The sequence below is a fragment of the Mustela nigripes genome, chromosome 2, assembly GCF_022355385.1.
Source record: "Mustela nigripes isolate SB6536 chromosome 2, MUSNIG.SB6536, whole genome shotgun sequence".
Lineage (NCBI taxonomy): Eukaryota > Metazoa > Chordata > Mammalia > Carnivora > Mustelidae > Mustela > Mustela nigripes.
Genome location: NC_081558.1, coordinates 29,561,058 through 29,583,695, shown reverse-complemented (window position 1 = coordinate 29,583,695; position 22,638 = coordinate 29,561,058). Strand labels below are relative to the sequence as shown.

The window sequence follows — 22,638 nt, the reverse complement described above, 5'->3', positions numbered from 1 at the left end:
TACCAATTAGAATATGATGTAACTAACCACCATCAAGAGACTGGATTTTTTTTCCCCCTGAATAAATGAACGTGAGTCAAATATGAGCCAAAATCAATGTCATGGATCAGGAAACCTTTGCACATGATACCTGATATTGATACCTGCTCTTTCAGGTCAATTTCAAAACAGCTCCATGGCTTAAAAACTGCCCTATAGCAGCAAGAATATAAATGCCCCTTGTAAATGCTTTTCCTCATGCTATTTTCTAAGGCAGGCTAAATGTCTCAGAATAGCAGAGTGATGGCACCCAAATCCTGTCCCGGGCCAACTCCTGACAAAGAATTTCAAGACCCAGTTCTGGTGTTAGCAGGAAAGAGCTCTGTGATCAATAAGCAGTGTCTGTCAAGGCTAGGGCAATGAGGCTAGGGCATTCACTTCAAATGCCAATCTCCAATCCCTGTGTAGGAAAACTGCAAAATAACACTGGGGCAAGTGGGAAGAAAAACACATAGGAACATACACATGCTACAAACGTTCATGGACTATTTCCTTCTGTGTGTACCCAAGGGGTAGGACGGGCCCAGTAACGGATACATGTACATCGTACCCACACAGATAATTTCAGTAATGAGATACCAAGGGTAACTGTAAACCTGTTCCTTCAAGCTGTGGGTCGGCGACAGTGTGTGTGTGTGTGTGGGGGGGGGGTGTGCAGGGCAAATGGAAACCTAATAACCATCTTTGGTAAATCTCTGTCAATAGAAAATGTTCCTGAGTAGCACAGGCACCTTAATTTATCCACTACCTACTCTGTTAGCAGCGAAGGAACATGACACCGTGTAGAAAGCCAAGTTCACAATCGGACTCGGCCGTTTCATTAACTGTGGGATCTCCCCTCTCGCTGAGTGCCAGCGCTCCCATCTCTTCATGGGGCTGCAGGGCATTAACTGACAGCCTATCTCTGCAAGCATTTCTTATACATTTTATTAAAAACAGCTAGGCAGAAGCGCCTCAAGTCGTGATCTCAGGGTCCTGGGATCAAGCTCCGCATCGGGCTCTCTGCTCTGCTCAGCGGGGAGCCTGCTTCCCCCTCTCTCTCTGCCTGCTTCTCTGCCTACTTGTCATCTCTCTCTCTCTCTCTGTCAAATAAATAAAAAATAAAATAAAATCTTTAAAAAAATAAAAAATAAAATAAAAACATCCGGGCACCATGTATAATGCCTTGTGTTCCTAATGCTTTCCTGGTGCTTCACACTCACAGTCTCACTGCATCATCAAAAGGACTCTAGAAGGTTGAAACTCTTATTTTACAGATAAGAAAACTCATTGAAGTCACTGGCCCAGGTAAGTAAAGCTAGGATTTGCTAAGTTGGGCCGGTTACTTAAGTTGATGAACAGACCTGAGCAATTTGAAAACCATGAGCTTGCCAGTGGCCTGTTTTACCAGAATCCACCTGTCTCAAGACTCATTTCCTCAAAATTGTTAAAGATCCTGAGGCACGTTAAGCATTATCTCTGCAGGGGCACCCTGGTGGCTCAGACAGTTAGGCATCTGCCTTCAGCTCGGGTCATGATCTCCAGGTTTTGGAATCGAGCCCCATGTCAGGCTTCTGGCCGATGGGAAGTCTGCTTCTCCCTCTGCCTCTCCCCTCCTTGTGCTTTCTTTCTCTCTCAAATCAATTAAAAAAAAAAAAAAAACAAAACTATTTCTGCAGACTCCTTTGTTTCTGTGGTCAGAGTGCTTACCATTTCCCCCTACATTCTCCAGAAATCAAGTTAAACCTCCACTTGGCATTGGAGTGAAGGCAGAAAACTCAAGAACCAGCAGCCCCCTTTCCTTCAGTTACTGGGAAGCTTCTCCTTTAAAAAGCACATCCTAAAACAGGGTTCCGAAAGAACTCTAATGCCAGAGGTTACCTACCCTCTATCACACGAAATAATTACAGCAGCTTCTGCACCAGCTATCCAGTCAAGAAAACAAAGGGCTGATCTCTCACACTGTCAGGTGATCGTCCTTACCCTCCACCAGTCCTCTCCACACGTGTTAGCAGAGAAAATGACTAGTTTTAGAAGAATGTGCTAGAATGGCGGGAAGAAGAAAAAAACAGGTGGACATCGACCAGCAATGTGTTCTAGAAGGCTGAGGTTCTGTCTAAGCACATTTGGAATCACCATGCCGTACCAGCAAGTACGCACCAGTGAGTACGTGTCTCATCATGGCCAGTCAGCAAGGTGGTCAACCCCATGCTTGTAAAGCGAGCAAAAATGGTGGATTCAGGCAAGCCCTTTTCCTAGACCAACCTGCCCAAAGCCATTACCAGGCAACAGATCAACATTCATCTTCAGGCGCTATGGTCAGTTCCAGCAAGCTCTGCTGCCCTCTAGATACCTCATGTCACTATAACTAGAACAACCAAAGCAGGAATGAGAAAGCCCACTGCTCTGGAATCAACCCTTTAAGCCCAGGGTACTACGGATGGAAATGAACACCAGTTCATGGAATGTAGCCTAAGTTACTCCACAGAGAAGGAAAAAATTTTTTAAAAGTTTGTAATCATCAAAACATAACCCTACTGCCCCTTAAGACATTTGAGTCTAATTAGAATATATTGTTTCCAGCAAAGGATACCTCAGTGGCCAGCAATAGAAAGTGAAAATTCAGCTTCTCTCTCTTTAAAAGATGGGACTTCAAAGACCATGACAGTATATACACCCTGAATTCTCTTAAGGAAGAGATAGCCTATGTCTAATGAGGATGCCAGCTACCAATGTGACATTTCTGGAAACCACACACAATGCTATCAACGTCTTGTAAAACGTGCTCTGAAGTGTTTTAGGGAGCATTCATTCTACCAGTGTTCAAATACGACTACCACCACCTAGATACTGAAGGCAGAGCAGGTGGAAGGAGGAATGACATCCTGGTCTCAAAGACAGAGCAGTCTACTTAGGCTCTGAATCCTACATGGGGAATACATGTGAATATACCATATATCAGAATGGCCACTTAAGGAAATGTGCTAGAAGGAGAGCAAAGGAATTAAATCCTCCATCTGTCTACGCCAAAAGCTGGCCACTTTACTTCATTCAAAGTTCAGGTTTTCCTATGCTACGGTTGTAAAAAATGAAGATGGGCTATTTCTATCATATATTAATCTATGCATGCGTAACATGTGCAAAAAAAATTATGGCTCAGGGATGTTATGTGAAAAAAATAAGATATTTGACAAGGAACTCACTAAACTGACTGCACTATTAATGGACTCAGATCTTTCTACATTGGCCACTACCCTCTTTTACCACCTCTACCTTCCACCCCCATCATCCTCTTCCTGTACAGCTGGGTAACAAGAAAGTGACCAAGAGAGTTAGTTCTTAAATCAAATGATACATTTTTCAAAACAACTTTTTTTTAAGTTGACTAAGCCAACAGCAATTTCGATCAGCAAGGAAAGTCACCATATTACTGTAAAATACCCAAGTAGCAGGCCATTTATAGAGCAAAAATAAAAAGGACACAACCAGCAGAGCTGCACTCCAGCTTTCATGGGCCAGACTGATAGGAACAAAGTCACTCCATCAGCCAGGGATGGTCTTCCTTGCAGTACCACATACACAACCCATCCACACTTACACACAACCAATCCAGAGAATACAAAACCTCAAACAAGCAGCAACAAAAAAAAAAACCTTCCCTCGAGCAGAGACTTAGAGATCTCCTACATGCACATGGCAAACACCTCCAGGGACCGGCCGAGTATTGTAAATAATCTCTACAGGCCAGGTGAGCGTCCCATCTCAAGGGGCAGGCACTACTGAATGCAAGCTTACTGTTGTTGCCAAGCAAGGGCACAGGCCCTAGGCTGCAATACCTTCCCATTCTTCAGGAGTAACCCAGACTTCTATGGGAAGCCGCTAGGAGGAGAGGAGCTGTGGTCACCACTGTCCCCGCCCCCCAGTGCCCAGAACAGTGCCTGGCACACTTAAGTTTTCAGGATACACTTGTTGAAGGCAGGAATGCAAAATGCCCCAAGTTTCTATTTCATTTTTTAAATTTTCAACACACTACAGCCAAACCAGTATGGCCAGATGCCACCTGCAGAACTCCAGATAACACAAATGACTGTCCTGTCTCCATTTCTGTTTTCCAGAGCAAGATCCAGAACTAGCTTTCCATTCTCTTTTTAGACAAAGAACCCTACCCCTCACCCCAATCACAAATCACGTTCATTTTAAAGGCCCTACATAACTTGAATGGCATGAACAAGCCTCCATTTTTTTTTTTTTTAACCTGGACTCCTGGAGAAATAAGATTTAATGTTTAAAAACAAAAAATAGCTTACAGGCATTCCATTAACCAAGATCTACTCACCACCTTGTTTGCTACTCCCTCGGGATAGTCTGTCGCAAGGTCAGAAACATAATCAAAGGGTTCATGGACAGAGCCTTAGGAAGCAAGCTCTCAGAGGAAAGTTAACGAGAAGTACACCTCAGACACCATAATGTAATATGCAGTGAGCACCGGACTCGCATACTGTGGAAAAGTTTCAACCTCCCAAACTGTGCAGCCCGGCATCGACGATCCCTAAAATTCTAGAAGAATCTCAAAAGCCATTTAGTTAAGCGTGTGAGGGAGAAAAAAACAAAACAAAACAAAGAAACAGAGGGTGTTGCCTAGATCCCACAGCTGGCCTGGCTGACTGCCAAGGCTGGTTCTAAACCGCAGAAGAAAAATCCAGAACCCAAACCATCTCCTGTCCCCAGGTACAAGTCCCTCGGACCTTTTCCGGCAGTCAAAAAATGACACAGCCAGTCAGCTGAGCTCCAGGGCCTCCAGCCCACACTTAAATGATATATGGGCGAATAATCATACCACCATGTTAGCAGATCACCCTCTTTGATGCTCCAAACAGAAGATCTCAAATGACAGATTACACTGGATCACTCGAAGAGGAATCAAAAAAAAAAAAAACTTACCGCCAACAAACTCACTCTGTCCACAGCTATTATCACCTTATTGAGAAGCTAAAGTAATTTGCTGAAAGGTCATCTCTTCAATGAAACCAAATAAAGTCCGATACTAATTGCATCATTTCCTTATTTATGTGTGGCAAATACAGGAAGACACCTTCACTGCAGTGTAGATGGTCCTCGCTTATATGAGGAAAGGAGGAGGGCGAAATACACCAGGCTGGGTCTGGCTCCTCATTGGCCTTCCCCTGGAATTTGGAAAAACAGTTTTCAAACAAACAACAACCAGTCTGAAATTCAAAATTACCCTGAAAGACGATTAGTGAGATTTATATTACCCATCCCCCACTTACTACAGGGTGACACCTTGGACCAGCGACAGCTTCACTCAGCTCTATCCTACAAGCAGAGATATTCAGTTTCTACTTCCAGGTAGATCAAACGTACATAAAAAGCTTAGGCACAGGGACACCTGGACTGCTAGGTCCGTTAAGTGTCTGCCTTCAGCTCAGGTTAAGATTTCAGGGTTCTAGGATCTAGATCCACATCAGGCTCCCTCAGTGGGGAGTCTGCTTCTCCCTATGCCTATCCCCCTGCTCATGCTCTCTCCCTCTCCCTCTTTCTCCCAAATAAAGAAATAAATAAAATCTTAAAACACACACACACACACACACACACGCACTTAGGCACAGTGCCTAGATAATGGCAAGCACTTGGTGAGGTGAGCTAGTACAACCACTGTTCCCATTATATAGATTAAAACACTGAGGCCCATTTGCCCAAGGTAACACTGCTGTAATAAAACAAAGAATTTCAACCTGGGCCTCTAGGGTCCTACAACGGTTCCTGAAGAAGAGGTATATATATGTCAGCCTCAGGGACCACCAATACCACTCAACCCCCTTTCCACAAGTTGTTGGGTAATTCACCCAAGGCAGCCCAACTACCCAGTGCCACAGCCAAGAAGAGCACTGCTAGCTCTCAGCCTCTACACTTATGGAATGGAAACACTTCAGGAAAAGTGATTTAAAAAAAAAAAAGAAGAAGAAGAGAAAACATTTATAAATAACAATTGCTTTGTAAATAAATCCTTTTGACAAATGTGTGACTAACTTCACTCTTGGAAAAGTCAAATGACATTTCCTCACTAGTGTGGCCTATGTTTTCGTATTTGGTAAATTGTTTATGGCTGTGTCCTCTATCCAAACTATTCCAAATTGATGCATTTATCTGATTGAAGTGTACTGTGGAGTTTACAAGGCTGCAGTGGGGTGAGAATTCAACTACCTCTTGGATTCATGCAACCAGTGTGGATTCCTCAAAAGTACACCCAATGCAATATCAATCGACAAACCTGTTTTGCTCTCCTGGTTAGAAAAATACTATCGTAGACCCAAAAATAAAACCAGTCGTCCTATTTTCTTACATGGAAGTGTTACATATTCCATGAACTATGCTTTCATTTCTTCTTTTTTAGTTGCTAGATTTTAACAGCCAACTGTGTCACTTTGCCACAGCCCCAAAATAGCTAAGTCGAGTGGTTGAAAATCGCATTTTGTTGTCTGGCCAGGAAACCATCATGCTGATTTCAGTTTGCAAAAAATTGATTCGAGGGCAGAAGCGAGGCGCGGTTGGGGCTCTCTCCTGCAAGCTCTCTGCAGGTCTGAAGCCACGGAGGGCTGGAGACAGGGACATGGCTGTGTCCAAGGGCCATACAAATACAAAATAATACCCAAGTGGTACGGTTTGCTTCCCATCAGCAGCATGAAATTAAAAGCCAGAAATGACAGTAACAGGCAGATGCACCCTCCTGGGTTACAACACAGTCAGGAAGGCCTGAGAAGAATCGGCATCCCAGGGTGCACGATCAAGCAGCTCTTTCTACAATGGATAGCACCACGCACAGCTCCTGGAGATTCACGCAGCACCTTTTAAACCTGTGGAAAACATTTTTCCCATTTAAAGTTGGGGACGTGGCGACCCTCCTTTGGAATGTGAGTGAGAAGATCTCTCGGACTTCACTGAGGCTTTCTCACTTTTTTAAACCTCAAAATCTAACCATTTCACTATTTTTACATGGGATATCCTCTTGCTAGTCTAACTTCTTGTCCTAAAAAAAGCTAAGCCAGTTCCAAACCCATGGTCAAATTTATGTAAATACTTTTTAAATGTTTTTGTTTTTACATACGGTTGTCATTTTCGGTTCTAGTCTCCTCTTCCCATACACTCCTCTTCCAATCTCTTTAGTACACATAAAATAAAAATGGCTCATATACTGACCACTCACTGTTTACCATGCAAAGTTCTCATCCTTTAGCACACGCATTCTCGCTCAAGCCACACAAAGACCTCAGGAGTCAGGGTCCTATTGCTGTGCCATTTCACAGAGAGAGAGAGAAAAAAGACAGGCACAGAGAGGTTAAGTAACTTGTCTAAGGCAGCACAGCTAGTAATGGAATAGGCAAGCTGGCTGCGAGACCACATTCTTACATACTTCAATATACCCAGTACAACTCTCCACAGCCACCTGGTTTAAAAACAGAAACAGAAAATATTAAGTTCCAGGCTCCAACAAGACTTCTCCCTGCTATATGCTGACACACCAGTACATGGACCCTTAAGAAAACCAAAGTTCTCCCTCAATGTGAAAGCTGCCTCCCACCCCCAGTACAGCAGGACCATCACCCAATTCAGCTAGAGGGCCTTCGAAAAAAGAAGCCAGGCACATCCCCAGCCTGGTCAGCTGTCATTCCTCCATGGAGCCCTAAAAGCACTTTTGACACTGTTTTTGCAAAGAAGCCTATCAAGCACTATATTCATAAAATCTTTGAGTCCTCTCAAACCATCTCACATAGGTTATCTATTTTTTTTTTCTGTCAAACACCAGAGATTCTGCTAGAAACGATACCAGGTAAAAGGGCCCCTCCAATCCCAGGTGTCTCTACAGAAGCAGACAATGGCACAGGGAGCCCTCTAGCTACTTCAGGCAATCTTACACAGCTATCTCTTATAAACCTCCCCAACCCCTTCAGAATGGGAGCAAGCCACAAAAGTATCTATTGTAGATTTCAATCACCAGACTTTCCTCAAAATGAAATTCACCTGCATTACTTCCAGATTTGCTTTTTTTAAAGAGACATTAACAACTCGGAGGTATGGGAACTTGGAGACAGAGGAATTGTAAGAAAAACAGGAAGAGGTAAACAAGGACTTTTAGAACACATTTATTTCCTTTTTGGAGTGTTGTTGTTGGGGGGGGTTGTTTTGTTTGTTTGTTTGTTTGTGTTTGGTTAGGATTCCTTATAAACACAAACTCGCCCCACAGGCCCCCAAGAGTCAAAACAAAGATACAGATAACCGTTTACCTTACAAATGTGCCTCTGATCTTTTAAGTGCACAAAACATTGTCATAGTCCTGTGTTTAGTTCTTTAAACGGAAGATGGTCACTCCCATTTCTCAGGCAGAGAACCCAAAGTACCTGATCTTTTAATCATGTGCAAATATTTAGTGAGGCCCTAATTAATGGGTGCCCAAGCAACGTCATTCTGGGACAAACTCCACAAGCAACTCCCACTGCCTGTGGGGGGCAGGCTCTTCTCAAGCAATTATTTCTTTCCACGAAGCTCTACACAGTACTTACTAGCTTTGCCTACAATAAGCTCTGGTGGGAGCTGGGCACACTTCCTTGGCCTCCTTCATATTATTAATACACAGGCCTTTCATTCTCCACACATACAGCCAAAAATGTAGTTTCAGTGATTACCACTTATTGCCTGAGTGTGGTCAAACCTGTACCAGAGCACATCAAGGGCTTATTGGGAAGGGAAGTGGGTAGAGAATCAAGAATTTCTGAGATAACTTCAGATAACTTCAGAAGTTGTGCTTTATGAAAGGTAATTTCATGGAAGATGTCCCCCAGGATGAAAATGTCAATCATCATTTTTCTTAATCTTGCAATTCAGAATGCACACCCATCTTAAAATCTTTACTTGCTTAGAAATACCACTGCATAGTCCTGAGTCCTATGCAAGTAAAATGTTGAATGGAATTTCAGATTAAAAAAATATAGGGGCGCCTGGGTGGCTCAGTGGGTTAAAGCCCGGAGTCCTGGGATGGAGTCCCGAATCCTGGCTCTCTGCTCAGCAGGGAGCCTGCTTACCCCTCCCCCCCAATCCCCCGGCCTGCCTCTCTGCCTACTTGTAATCTCCGTCTGTCAAATAAATAAAATCTTTAAAAAAGAAAAAAAAAATATATATATATATATATATATTTATTTATTTATTTATTTTTACCATAAAAGAAAAGAGGTAAAGCAACAAAGCATTAGCAACACTTGCTGTCTTGACCTAAGTTAAGCTAATGTTAAGTGTCCAGACTGTCCTTTTGGTTAAGAAGTTTCCAGAAAAACAAGGAAGGGAGTACGGTGGTAGGAGGGGGGTCCTCAGTAACAACGGCTATGGGGCATTTATAATGATCTTACAGGAATGGCAAGAAAGTCCGTTCCAACTGGTGCATCAGTATTTTACTGATTATACTACATTAACTTGGGAGTTTTTCAGAACACAAAAATGAACGTAAAAGGGGTTTGGTTTGGTTTTGCTATCCCTGCACTGCCTCACGAAAACGATATAATCTTTTACTTGGTGAAAACAAATCCTTACTTACGGGGAGAAGCCTCACTTTTGGAGACTTCTTTTTCTCCTTTCAGCCAACATTTCCTTAACCTTTCTCCCTCCAGCAACAGCAACTTCTCATTTCTAAAGAGCTCTATATGCCCATTTGGTATTGCAGTTCTAACTCCATCAACTCTGTAAGAGGGACGCTGTTTACACAGAAACATGAAAGACTATATTTATTCCACAACTGTGTCAGAGGGCCTGAGTTTCAAGACCCGACAAACAAAGATTCTTCATGTTGGAACAGGACATCTCAAGTCGGGATTAGGGAGTCGGGGGCCATGCATGATTTCTCACTACATCCCTAAAGACTAGGACTGCTGCTGACTTTCAAACATTACTTCCACATTTTTCTAAGAAGGCCATAAAGGATGTCCATCAGGAATAAGCATGTACATGCAAATGCGCCAAGAGACAGTGGAGAGAGAGATTCACCAGACATCAATCACGGATCCTCCGATTCTGACACATCCAAAGTACAGAGCAGAGCTTATCCATCTGAAGTGTTTCCAACGTCAGCCTCCTAGATGTAATGTAATTATGGTACAAACATATCAGAATCAAAGAGAACGGTTTCACTCTGAGGGCGGAAAGAGAGAAGAAATCAATAAAAAAAATTTTTTTTCTGTTTCTGCTGAATAGCTTACAAATGTAAAATCATAAAATGTTAACCCTCTCAAGTAGCATATTTTGTATCCTGGTGAAGGCACTTAGACTCTCTATGATTAGATACATATATATGCCAAATGCTTAAATGAAGTATGCATAAGATTTGCTTTAAAATAATGAGGTGTTAGGGAGGGTGGTGGGTACAGAAAAGACTGAGTTCCTAATTGGGGTAACTGGGTAGGGATCCATTATATTTTCCTATTTTCATAAATCTTTCTATAGCAGTATTTTTTAAAAAGATGTAGAAAAAGAATGTACTATGCACTAAAATATATTTGATAGCACTTCTGCTCTGAAAAGTGGAAATACCACTTTAAACACTAACGGAGATGCTGGTCCCACACCTGCCATATACTGTACTGTTGTTGGGAGACTAAAAGCCACTGTTTCTGACCAGCTGGGGAAAGATCCATGGCAGGGCTGTTTCCAAAACCCTTCCAAATTACAGCTACCCTGTATCCTGAATACGAGCGGAGAACAAATCTAACTGGAAAGTTAGTCATTCTGAGAGGAAACAAAATAACAAGGGATTTCGGATAAGGCCTCACAAGGAGGACCCTAATCCAACACCACAGGCATCTTTGTCCGTTGTGGCAACCAGATAAAAGCTCCCAAGGTTACGGAGAGCAAGAGGGGGGGGTCCCCAAAGCGAACGCGGGCCCCCACCGGGTTCCGAACCCGCCAGGAGCAGCAGCGCCCAGCGGAGGCCGCCTCCTCGCTCCAGGGCGCACCCGCAGCCCCGGAGCCTCGGAACCTGGCCGCGTGCGCCCCACCCCCGCTCCCACCGCGGCCCCACCGCACCCAGAAGGCAGAGCCGGACCAGTGGAGGTGGTAAGAGCCCCACCGGTGGCTCAGGGGCGCCCCCTGAGGTCCAGCGGCGTCGCGGCACCCTCAAAAAACGGAAAGCCGCCCTCTCCCACGGCTCTGACATTTTAACTTTGCCTGGTTCCAAAGGCTGCTTGCTGCACTCTCTCCAGAGGCACTTTTCCAAACCACAGCCCCTCTTCCCCGCGCCTCACACCATTGCCCCTTCCCTTTCCGACACCCTCAGGCTCCAAGGCGAGGGAATGTGCTATTTACCTCGCAGCGTGGGCACGAAAAGAAAATGTGGAAGATGAAAACTGTCCAAGACCCACGAAGGCGGCATCACTGGAGGTCCCATTTTGGATTTCAAGCTTCCTGAGACATCAGGAAAAAGAAAACCACGGCCAACCCACTGGCTGCATACCCGAGCTAAGGAGAACGCCAGACGTGAAATTAGAAATTCCTCTTATTTCGCAAGGCTGCTCTCCTGCTGACTCCCACTGCCCCCATTAAAAAGCATGACCCTTACAAAGCTCGACCCCACTGTGCACCTGAGCCCACTCAGCCGGCAAGCTCACGGCAAAGAAAGTCCAGAAGGAGCAGATGGAGAATACAAATACTGAGCAACAGTCTTTTAAGGGAGAGAGGGCATTTCTTAAGGGGAAATGTCCACACCGCGCCCAGCCCCGTGGAGGCAGGACCCTAGTAGGCAAACCGCAGGCCTCGGGGTTAGGGTGGACACACGTCCTCGCTAGCCATCCGAGCTGGGTTTCTGGGCAGTGGCAGGAGCTCCCTGCGGTTCCGGGGGCAGGAGGATGCGCAGAGAGGAAAGGGGGTGCCGTAGAAAAGACTGTGCTTTGCCTCTCTGCTCCTCGAGGCCACCCCTGTGCCTGCAAAAGGGACACTCGCTGCCACTCCCCAAGCAAGTCCCCCAGGGCAGCGAGAGTGCCCGCGCCCTGTTGCAGGGCGCACGATGTAGCTGGAGGACCCGCTGCACCAAAACCTTGCGCTCAGGCCGCTCGGGGACAAGCGGCTGTGACCAGAGAGATCTGAAACATCGGGGCACGTTTCTTTTTCCCTTCCTTCAGATAACACCCACCTCTAGGTAACCAAGAGCTAATGGATGAAAGGGCAGAGAAAACGGGGGGGGGGGGGTCTCTATCCTTAGGACAACGAGATTTTAAAAAATTAAAAAGCGAATCGCCCCCCTTCTTCCCACCCGTTCCCCGGCTAAGGCAGAGGACGTGGCCTCCACCCCCCGAGGATGGGGCCGGACAGACTCAAAGGAGCTCCGGGGTGCAGCTGTAGCGGGGGGGCTGGGGGGAGACGCCTGCATGAGAGGCGAGGGAGGCGGCTGGCCTCTGCCCTGCGGGAGGGGAGAGGAAAGAGGGTCGGCCAGTGGAGGGCTGGAAGTGGAGGGTCGCAGAGCCGCACACCGCTACGTGCGGTGATTTATTATCGTCACCAATGGCCAATACAGTTCCCGTCTTAACCCGGCCAGAAAGGAGCGGGTCTAGGTCGGCCAGCCGCGAACAGCCTGCAAAGAGGCAAAGATGAAGGTAGGCAGGGCGCGCGAGACAGGAAAAAATTCGCCCCGGCGCGAACAGCAACCCAACAGCCGACCACCCCCACCACCCCCCCGCGCCCCTACAGGAGCAACCCCGCGGAGCAGAGTTGCAGGGTAAAGGGGCCGCGCGGGCCGGGGCTGGGGAAGCCACGATCTCCCTAAACCGCCTGTTCCCAGCCCTCCCACCGCTCCCGGGCCCCGGCGCGGGTGAAGGCTGGCTCGCTCCAGCACTGAAGGGCAGCCCACGTCCCAGCCCCGAGCTGGGGTCGCCCCTCGCCCCGGACACAAGAACGCAGGCTGCTCTCAACATTCCCAGTCCTCCACGGTTAGCCTCCAGCTTCCATCCTCCTAACACCCTCCAAAGGGTCGGGAAGCAGCAAAGCAAGTCCCTCTCCTTCGGAGCTCCTTAAATCTTCTCGGGGGTGTGGGGCGCACCCTGGGCCCCCCAAACCCACAGAGGCATTCTCCCCTGGCCCCAGTCCCCTCAACGGCCCCAGAGGTCTAGCTCTCTCCAACAGTGACGGATCTGCAAAGCGAGCTTTTCTTCTTACTCGGGCTCCCCCAGACCCCCCCAAACCTGAGCGAGAGCAGACCCCTTACGGCCCCCGTCCCCTTTTCCCCGCCAGCTCCTTCCACCATCACCAACCATCAGCCTCCCTAAACGCTGCCAGAACCAGCGGAGCGGATCCCTCTCTCCTCCCCGTGTGCCCGGCCCCCCTTCACCCTCTCTGGGGTCCCCGGGACGGGCGCCCGAGCTCCGTGCCGCGGCGACAACTCCGCATCCCCCGCGCGCGCCGGCCAGGGCCGGGTCCCCTCAGCGGCCGGCACTCACCGGGGAAGCACACGACATAATGGAGCACGGAACTGGTGATTTTCAGGAACAAAATCCACCAACACGGTTCCAGTAACCTCCGCATGTCCGAAAACGCACATCGAAAAGAGGAAGGCAGGGGGGTAAACTTGTTGAATAAGTTCTTGTCTCCGTGTGAGCCTCCGCTAAGCCCTGGCTCTTCCCCTGTTCGCCCGCTCTACGGGCCCCCCGCGCTCCGCGGCCCGAGTCCCCCTGGAATCCGGGAAGCCGCCGAGCGCCCCCCGGAAAAATCTCAAAAAAGTGACCGGGAACGCGGAGCCACGCTGGGGACGATCCTCGGTGGAGATGGGCTGCTTTCCGTTCAAAAAAAGAGCAAGCCGAGCGAGCAGGGCGAGTAATCAGCGGGCGGCGACGATGCCCGGGGCCCGGGGCAGGCAGGGACCGCAGGCGGCAGCGGCGAGCAGCCGAAGATCCCCAACTTGAGTCGGCGGCGCAGCGCAGCCCGAGAGCCGGCGGGCGGCGGCGGGGCTGAGCGCGGCGCGGCGCGGCGTCTCCGGGCTTCAGGCAGGCAGCTCCTTCCAGGGCCCGGGGAAGGAAGGAGGCATGTTTGCGAGCGGGGAAGGGGAGGGGAGAGGCGGGGGGAGCGAAAAGCCCCCCAAAATAGAAACGGCCGGAGGAAACGCAGGAAAACACAAAGGATCTCACAGTGGCGCTGGGGCGAGGGCGCCTTCAGTCCATGCTCCTGAAAGTTGTGGCTCCAGCGCAGGCTGGGGAGGACCGAGGAGCGCGGGGCTGGAAACTGGCCATGCCTCCATACAGGAAGTAACATGTGAGCATGGATCCTGGCAGAGACTTTAAAGCCGGCGAGCGAGCGAGCAGGGGGCGCGCGGCGGCGGGCGCGGCGGCGCGCGAGGCGGCGCGCGAGCAGGGGCGCGCGGCGAGCACGGGGGCGCGCAGCCGGGGCTGCGGGCCACGAGAGCGCGCCCACCGCGCTCTTAAAGCAGCCGTGCTCGCCTCTCGCCTCGGAGGGGTTTCAAAGCCAGGTTCTCCCCGCGCACTGCCCGCGACACTGCGGGCTCGGCTGAGGCAGTTTGGGGAATGGAGACAGCTCCGGCCGGGTCTCGGGGAGAGGAAGGAAGGTGGTTGCCTTTTTGAGCTGGCGAGTGTTTGCCAGATTCCAGTTCTTCGAGCTCTTAAAGACGCCGAGCTTTGCGCGGGCTTGACAAGAGGTCTCCCCTCCGTCCGCGTTGCTCGCAGATCCCGGGCGTGTGGGGAGGGGGGCTTGCTTCGGGTCTAAGGAGAGTAGGGGAACGGCCGGCTCCTTTCCTTTTTTGGATGAGGGGGTTTCCTGTTCGTTTCCAGCGCTCCAGCAGAGCCGCAGCGGGGCGCGCCCTGCTCAGTCCCCGCTCGCGCCCCCAATCCGGCACATTCCCCCGCCAGGAAACAAAGCCGAGAGGCCTGTGCACTCGGGCTGCGTTGGGATTTTATTTATTTATTTATTTATTTTTCTTTGAGGCTTCCATTGGCCGAGTCGGCGGCTGGGGACGGGGCGTGTGGGGAGGGATATCGATCCTAGGCTTGCAAAATCCAGCCCTTCCGATCCCCACACCCTTTTTCCCCCTCGCTAAGACGGATCGGTGGCGGAGTTTTCCCAACTCGCTGCTCTGCGGGAGGAGGGAAGGTTCCCGCGCTCCGGCTGGGTGGTGGGGAGAGCGCAGGAAGTGTGCCTCTCACCCTTGGCTGGGTGAAAGCAGCGCCGCGGGGCAGGACCGATTTCCTGGCAGTTACCCGGGGAGCGGCTGCTTCTTTAGCAATCCGGGAGAGGCGTCCGGGGGAAATGGGAGGACTGGGCTTATCTGTAATGAGTTTTGTCCCTTGGCTCTCGGTGAGAAGATCTTTATCGTTTAGACTTCTAAGCGCCCTATTTTCTCTTCTTAACGCGGGTGCTAAAAGTCGGGGAGGCGGGCTTTTGATTAAACATGTAATTGAGCCAAGGTAATTTGCCATTTGTAATTTTTGCCTAATTTTTCTGCCTCTGTTGAAAAGCCATTTTGACAAATGTTTTTAACGTGCCCCTGCTGTTTCATCCCACCACGCAGGGTCCTCCACCCACCCAAACATCCCAACCGGATGCTAGGTTTTCAAATAACGTACAGATGTTCCGAGATCCTCCTGCAAGATGTGATTAGGGAAGCAGTTTCACACCCACACTTCCAAAAGAAAAGCCTTTGAAAAGTTAAGTTTGGGATTACAAACTAATAAAAGCCAGGAAGTTCCTGGGGAGGGCCCGCGCTCTATCTTTAGCTGAACAGGGGTGAACACCCACCCTCAGTGTGGGTAATGAGTTTGTTTGCTTTGGAATTTGGTCCTTCCTGGTTTTGTTGGAATCCTGACTCCCCCATAAATGTTTGAGGGTCAGTTTTCTTGGGAGTGTTGTATTTAAGGGATATCCCTTTGTCAGTGGGCGCTCTGATAGAGGTTAAAATGACCCCTGCGGCTCTGGCTACCATCCTGAAGAGTGAATGATAAAATCCGTGTAATTTGAATCAGAACAGAACACACCTGGGCACACCTCCCCAGGTGAGTTTCCTCCTTTGCAAAATGTACATAATAAAAACTGCCATTTGTGGAACGCCTGCTACTGAGCCGGCACTGTGCTGAATTCTTTCCACAAAGTGTTCATTCAGCAAATTCATTGAGCGCTGAACTGTGCAGGGCATAGTCGGAACACACCCATGAAGAAAAAAGGCAAGGCCTGTGACCTTTGTGAAGCTTACCTTCCGTAGTGGAGGATACAGTCTCTCACAGAATCCTTACAAGAGTTCTGCCAGCGGTCGGGATTATTTTTCCTCTTTTATCGACAAAGAAACAGGCTCTGAGGAGTAAAATAATGGATCCCCAGCTTGTGAGTAGTAGAGCTGGGATTCTGAGACCTGTCTGCCTCCACAGCTTTGCAAAGGCAAAGAAATGAGGAGACACTGAAATGTGAGAGCGAGAAGTGGCTTAGGAGTGGGGGAAGGTTCACCTGGGTTTGGAGAGTAAATTACCACTACCCTTAATAGGATGCCCCATGCTAAAAATTAATATTGAATTATATCTAGGCTGGTGACTGTCCTGGGGCCCTAGGGTGGAGTTTTGCAAACTGCTTTTGAAGGCACCTCCCACAACCCAGGCCTTACCAGGCCTCTTAATAAAAGGAAGTTTAAATGAATACCAAACTGGATACATTTTCATTCATTCTACGATCAATTACAGAACAGCTCATACATACCAGGCACTGTATCAAGAGTTGGCAGCACAGAACGACCAGGCAGTGAACCTGACAATGCACCCACAGGAAGATTACAACCCACCACCCTGCCAGGAGACATGGCAGGGGATGCACAATATAGTGAGCACCCCAAGAGAGTTGGTGTGAGGGATCCTGGAGTGCCAAAGGAGGGAAGAGATACCCTGATGAGAAGATAAGGCTGCAAAGAGAGAGGGGCCAGTATGGGTAATAAATTACCCCCCAAATGTGGCAGCTTCAAACAGTACACGATTATTATCTCACAGCTCTGTAGGTCCCAAGCCCGGGTGTGGTGTAACCATGTCTTCTGCTGAGGGTCTTCCTAGATTGAAATCGAGGTGTCTGTCAAGTCATTTTCATCTGCAGCTCAGGGTCCTTCTCACAGCTCTTTCAGATTATTAACAGAACTCAGTTCTTTGTATTTGGAGGACAGAGATCCTTATTGTCTTTCTGGTTGTTGTCCAGAGGTAGATCTCAGCTAGAGCTGGTCTTCAGGTCCAGGCCACGCAGCCCTCTCACAAAATGGCTGCACACTTCTGCCAACAGAGAATCTCCCTAGAGGGAGCTGTGTGGGAGTTTTGGGAGTGACCACCCAACACTTTGGGCATAAAATATAACCTAATGAGGGGAGTAACTATCCCATCACACATGTGGTCTAACCTACTCTCAGAAGTGGGGATTATACACCAGGAGGTAGGAATCTTGGGGACCATCTTCGGGTTCTGCCTACCATAGAGCTGGTGGTCTATTTTGAGAATAGACTGATAGTTACAGGTGATCCGTCTCAAGCCAGTCTAGTCTGATGGGATTAACATCTTTTTGACCACAGGCAACTTAACCACTTCGTGCCTCAGTTTCCTCATTCATAAAGAGAGAGTAATAACTGCACCTACTTCTAAACTGAGGAAATTAAAAGGAGTTTAAAAAAAAAAAAAGTGAAGTACTTGGAGCAGTGTAGAGCACCTAATAAGCATTTAATAAATGTAAGCTATTACTGTTCTCTGCTCAAGAAGCTGATGCAAGAGACAGTGAATATATTACTTTCTGCCTGCTCAACTTCCATGTCTTTTCTTCCAGTTTTCCTTTGTACTAATCTCTATGGATGGTCTTGGTCCTTCTTCCTCCAGTGATACCCTGTGCCTTTCTACCTCACTGGTTCAGCATTGACACATGTCCCAGCCTTGACCGTTTGGAGCATCTCAGCCTCCTGGCCTGATTGGGTTAGTAACAGCCACATGTTTCCGCTTGGTCCAGTGAACGTCAGACTTCCTCCTGGGTTTGCCAAGTTGGATGACCTTAAGCCTCAACAAGAAAGCAGGGCTCTACTTGGGAAAAGTCTGTTTGAGAATGAACCTGATACCCGGAGGAAAGCAGAGTGGAGAGAGGGAGTCCAACAGACCTCTGATTTAACCACTTGAGTCCTTGAATTAAGTCCTACTGGAAGCCTGACCAAAGCCCCAAACTTTTCAGTTACTTGGGCTGGTAAATTCCTTTTATTCCTTGTGCCTCTTTGAGTTGGATTTTTATTAAAATGAAACTAAAAACTTGAAACCCGAAACTGATCGCAAAAGATCAGTAAAATACCCACATTTTTAAAAAAAAGAAGAAGAAGAAGGAGCTCTTAGAAGTAAGTGATATTTTTAGTCAAGGTGATTGAAATAGTAAATAAAAGACTCAGCTCAGATTGTATCAATCATTTACAAATCACTGTAACAAATCACTGGAAAACGTAGTAACTTGAAACAACCACCTTATTTTTTTTTTTCCACTCTTGATTTTGTAGGCCAACAATCTGTGCTCTGCCAGGCAATATTGTTCTAGTCATGTCTGAGGTCTTTCATGCAGCTCTAGCACCAGCTGCAGGAACCTCGACTGGGTCTGCCTGGTCCTGCCTGCTCCAAGATGGCCTCAGTCACTTGCTGGGCAATTAGTGCTGTTGGCTGGGGCACCTCGGTACTCATCCACTGATAATTCCAGCAGCCAGTTCTCAGACTTATTCACAAAATGGTCTCAGGCTAGTAGGAATGAAAGTGGAGGCTATAAAATGTCTTGATATCTACCCTCATCAGTGGCATCACATCATTTCCATTGCATTTTATTGGTCAAAGCAAGTCTAAAAGTCCCAGTTCAGGGAGAGGGAGAAACAGACTCTGGTTCTTACGGGTAGGAGCACCAAACTCTCCTTGCAAATGGGGTATGAAAACAAGGATTAGAGGAATGGTGGTCTTTGCAAACAATCTATCTACTCTTAAAACTAGATGATGTATATAGGGGGAATTGTGTCCCCCTTGCCCCCCGCCCTGCAAAAAGAAATGTTGAAGTCCTAACCCTTAGTACCTAATTCGTAGAACCTCAGAGTATGACGGGACTTGGAAACAGGGTCTCTACAGAGGTAAGTGAAAATGAGGTCATTAGAGTTGGCCCTAATCCAATAAACCGGTGTCTTTATGAAAAGCAGAAATGCGGACACAGAGACAAGTACAGAGAGAACACAATGTGCAAACATATGGGAACTAGATGGGCATGTGACTAAAGTGACACATTTAAGCCAAGAAATGCCAAGGATTGATGACAAACACCAGAAGCTGGGAAAAAGCAAGGAAGACTTTCCCTACATGTTTCAGGGGGAACATGGCTCAGGCAATACTTTGATTTTAGACTTCTAGCATCCAGAACCATGCAGCAATAATTACCTGCCGTTTTAACCTCCCCAGTTTATAGTACTTTGTTAAAGCAGCTCTAGGACACTGCACAGAGGCCATTAACCTTTTCCCCTTCAATCGTTTTCATGAGTAGACAAACCATACTTGTGACTATGTGTTCAACTTCACAAGTGAAGCCTTGCAAAACGATAACAACAGAAAACCTCTTCTAGTCATTCTGACCTCAACTTTGGGGGCAATGTTTATTTTAGGGTAAAAGAAATAAAGACGGCAAAATATGTTTATTCTGGAAAAAATGTAAAAAAAAAAATCTCAAAGACCTCTAATAATGATACTTGTCATTACACAATGCCCTATATTTAGCAGACCAAAGAGAACAAATAAGTAGTGACACAATTTTAACAGACTATTTAAAAGTAGGATTAAGTGGTGCCTGGGTGACTCAGTGGGTTAAGTGTTTGCCTTCGGCTCAGGTCATGATCCCCAGGGTCCTGGGATTGAGCCCCACATCAGGCTCTCTGCTCAGTGGGGAGTCTGTTCTCCCTCAGCCTCTGCCAAGCCCCTTCATTCTTTCTCTCTTTCTTTCTCACAATTAAATAAAATCTTATAAAATAATAAAAATAAAAGTAGGATTAAATACTACTGGCAAAAATGACTGATAAAGGTGTTTTGGTAACAAGTAAGAGAAGCACCAAACAAACCAACTGGAACCAAAAAAAGGAAGTTATTGTTTTATTTCACTGGTGGGAAGTTTAAGGCTTTGGGTAAATCTGTATCCAGGTTCTCCAATGATGGCTCCAAATTCCCTCCAGAGCTCTGATGACTCTATTCACCTTTCCTTTGACTTTCTTGTCTGGCTCCCGGTGATACCTGGTTTCAAAGAGCGATGTTTCCCAATGCTCAGACTGACTCCCCAAAATATATTTTGATTGCCCTTGCTTAGGCCCTATATATACTCTGCCTAAACTGGGGTTATAGACTTGACAAACCTGATGGTAGAGGCAAGGCTTACTTTTGATTTTTCACACATTAGAAGAATAAGGAATAGGAGAAGAATAGATAGCAAAAAAGTAGCTATAATCTCATTTAAGCCGTGATAACAGTCTTCTAAAGCGGGAACTATTATAATTCCTATTTTAAAGAAGTAAAAACCAAGACATCAAAAGGTTGGATAATTTGAACTGAGGCTACCAAGGACTGCAAAGTAAGGCAGGGTTCAGTCACTGGAGGACCCTAGGCTCAGAAAGTGAGTCTTAAAGGCTAATTACTGGACCTAAATGCTAAACTCAAAGCCAAAGTAACATGATTCACAAACATTGTAGGCCCAGAGTAATCAGAGATGGTGATAGCAATTCATGAACAAGAATCTTCATCACAGTATTTCCTGATAAAAATTAGAAAAAACATGAATTTTCAACTATAGGAGATCAATTAAATAATTATATACCTATCTAGTAGAATATTATACTCTATTTAAAATGATGCTTTTGGGAGCACCTGGGTGGCTCAGTGGATTAAGCCTTTGCCTTTGGCTCAGGTCATGATCTTGGGGTCCTGGAAAAAAGCCCCATGTCGGACTCTCTGCTCAGGAGGGAGCCTGCTTCCCCTCCCTACCCCACCCCGCCTGCCTCTCTGACTACTTGTGATCTCTCTCTCTGTGTCAAATAAATAAAATAAAATCTTTAAATAAATAAATAAATAAAATGATGCTTTTGAAAGTGAACGTGTAGCCAAACTATGGAAAGAACCTAGATGTCCATCAACAGATGAATGGATCAAGAAGATGTGGTATATATACACAATGGAATACTATGCAGCCATCAAAAGAAATGAAATCTTGCCATTTGCGACAACATGGATGGAACTAGAGCGTATCATGCTTAGCGAAATAAGTCAAGCAGAGAAAGACAACTTTCATATGATCTCCCTAATATGAGGAAGTGGTGATGCAACATGGGGGCTTAAGTGGGTAGAAGAAGAATCAATGAAACAAGATGGGATTGGGAGGGAGACAAACCATAAGTGACTCTTAATCTCACAAAACAAACTGAGGGTTGCTGGGGGGAGGGGGGTTGGGAGAAGGGGGTGGGATTACGGACATTGGGGAGGGTATGTGCTTTGGTGAGTGCTGTGAAGTGTGTAAACCTGGTGATTCACAGACCTGTACCCCTGGGGATAAAAATATATGTTTATAAAAAATAAAAAATTAAAAATAAATAAATAAACAAATGGCCTTTAAAAAAAAAAAAACAAAATTGTTTTCACAGACAAAGTATTTTCCACAATTGCAGAAAATAAGGGAACTTCAAATAAATATGAAATATATGAAACCAATGGATTTAAGTTTTCTATTTATGATTTTGTTAGTGAAAGAGGATCTTCCATTTTTCTGAAGGGGCTGTTTTTTCCACATCTACAATGTTTCGGCAACCTAACCCCCTAAAAATGCAAACAACAAAAAATGAAGGAAGGAAGGAAGGAAAAAAAGAAGGAGAAGGGAAAGAAAGAGAAAGGAAGAAAAGGAGAAAGAAAGAAAGGAAGAAAGAAAAGAAAGAAGGAAAGAAAATTTACCTGCAAAATAATCCTTGATAATACTAAATGCTGGCAAAAATGCAGTGAAGTGGGTACTGATAGGCCGACAGTGAAATTCAATTTGCTATAAATGTCCTGAAAAAATATTAGTCAATATGTATCATGAACTTCAAAAATATTTACATCTCTTGACCCCAGAAATTTAGCTTTCAGTACTCTCTTAAAACAGGAGCACCTGGCTGGCTCCACTGAAAAAGCGTGTGACTCTTGATCTGGGGGGTGGTGAGTTCGTGCCCCACAGTGGGTGTAGAGAGTCCTAGAAAATAAACAAATAAGCTTTTAAAACAGAGATAATCAGTATCAACTGTACTTGAATTAAAAAATAGAATAAATAAAATATAATACCTAATTAATGAATAAATAATAAAATAATAGAGACATATTCATGAAGAATTATGGGAAAGTGTTGTCCATCGCTAGGGAAAAATAGGTTATTTAAAAAGAGAGACAGAAGCGGGTTAGCAAGATGGCAGAGGAGTATGAGATCTAAATTTTGTCTGGTCCCAGGAATTCAGCTAGGTAGTTATCAAACTATTCTGAACACATATGACCTCAAGAGGAGAGCAAAGAAAAGAATACTAGCAACTCTGTTAACTGAAAAGTCACCACTTCC

The 22,638-nt window shown here is 46.5% G+C and overlaps 1 protein-coding gene across 3 annotated transcripts in view; it reads right to left on the bottom strand.

Moving 5' to 3' along the window:
- The window catches only part of PTPRG (protein tyrosine phosphatase receptor type G), a 698,789-nt gene extending 684,820 nt beyond the window's left edge, over window positions 1–13,969 (bottom strand). Inside the window, exon 1 of one of the 3 annotated variants that reach the window (XM_059390081.1) lies at window positions 13,503–13,969. In XM_059390081.1, the coding sequence (XP_059246064.1) occupies window positions 13,503–13,587 (85 nt within the window). In that variant the 5' untranslated portion in view covers window positions 13,588–13,969. The remainder of the gene's footprint in view (window positions 1–13,502) is intronic. The other 2 variants (XM_059390080.1, XM_059390082.1) reach the window with 2 other exon arrangements.
- Window positions 13,970–22,638: the final 8,669 nt, after the last annotated feature.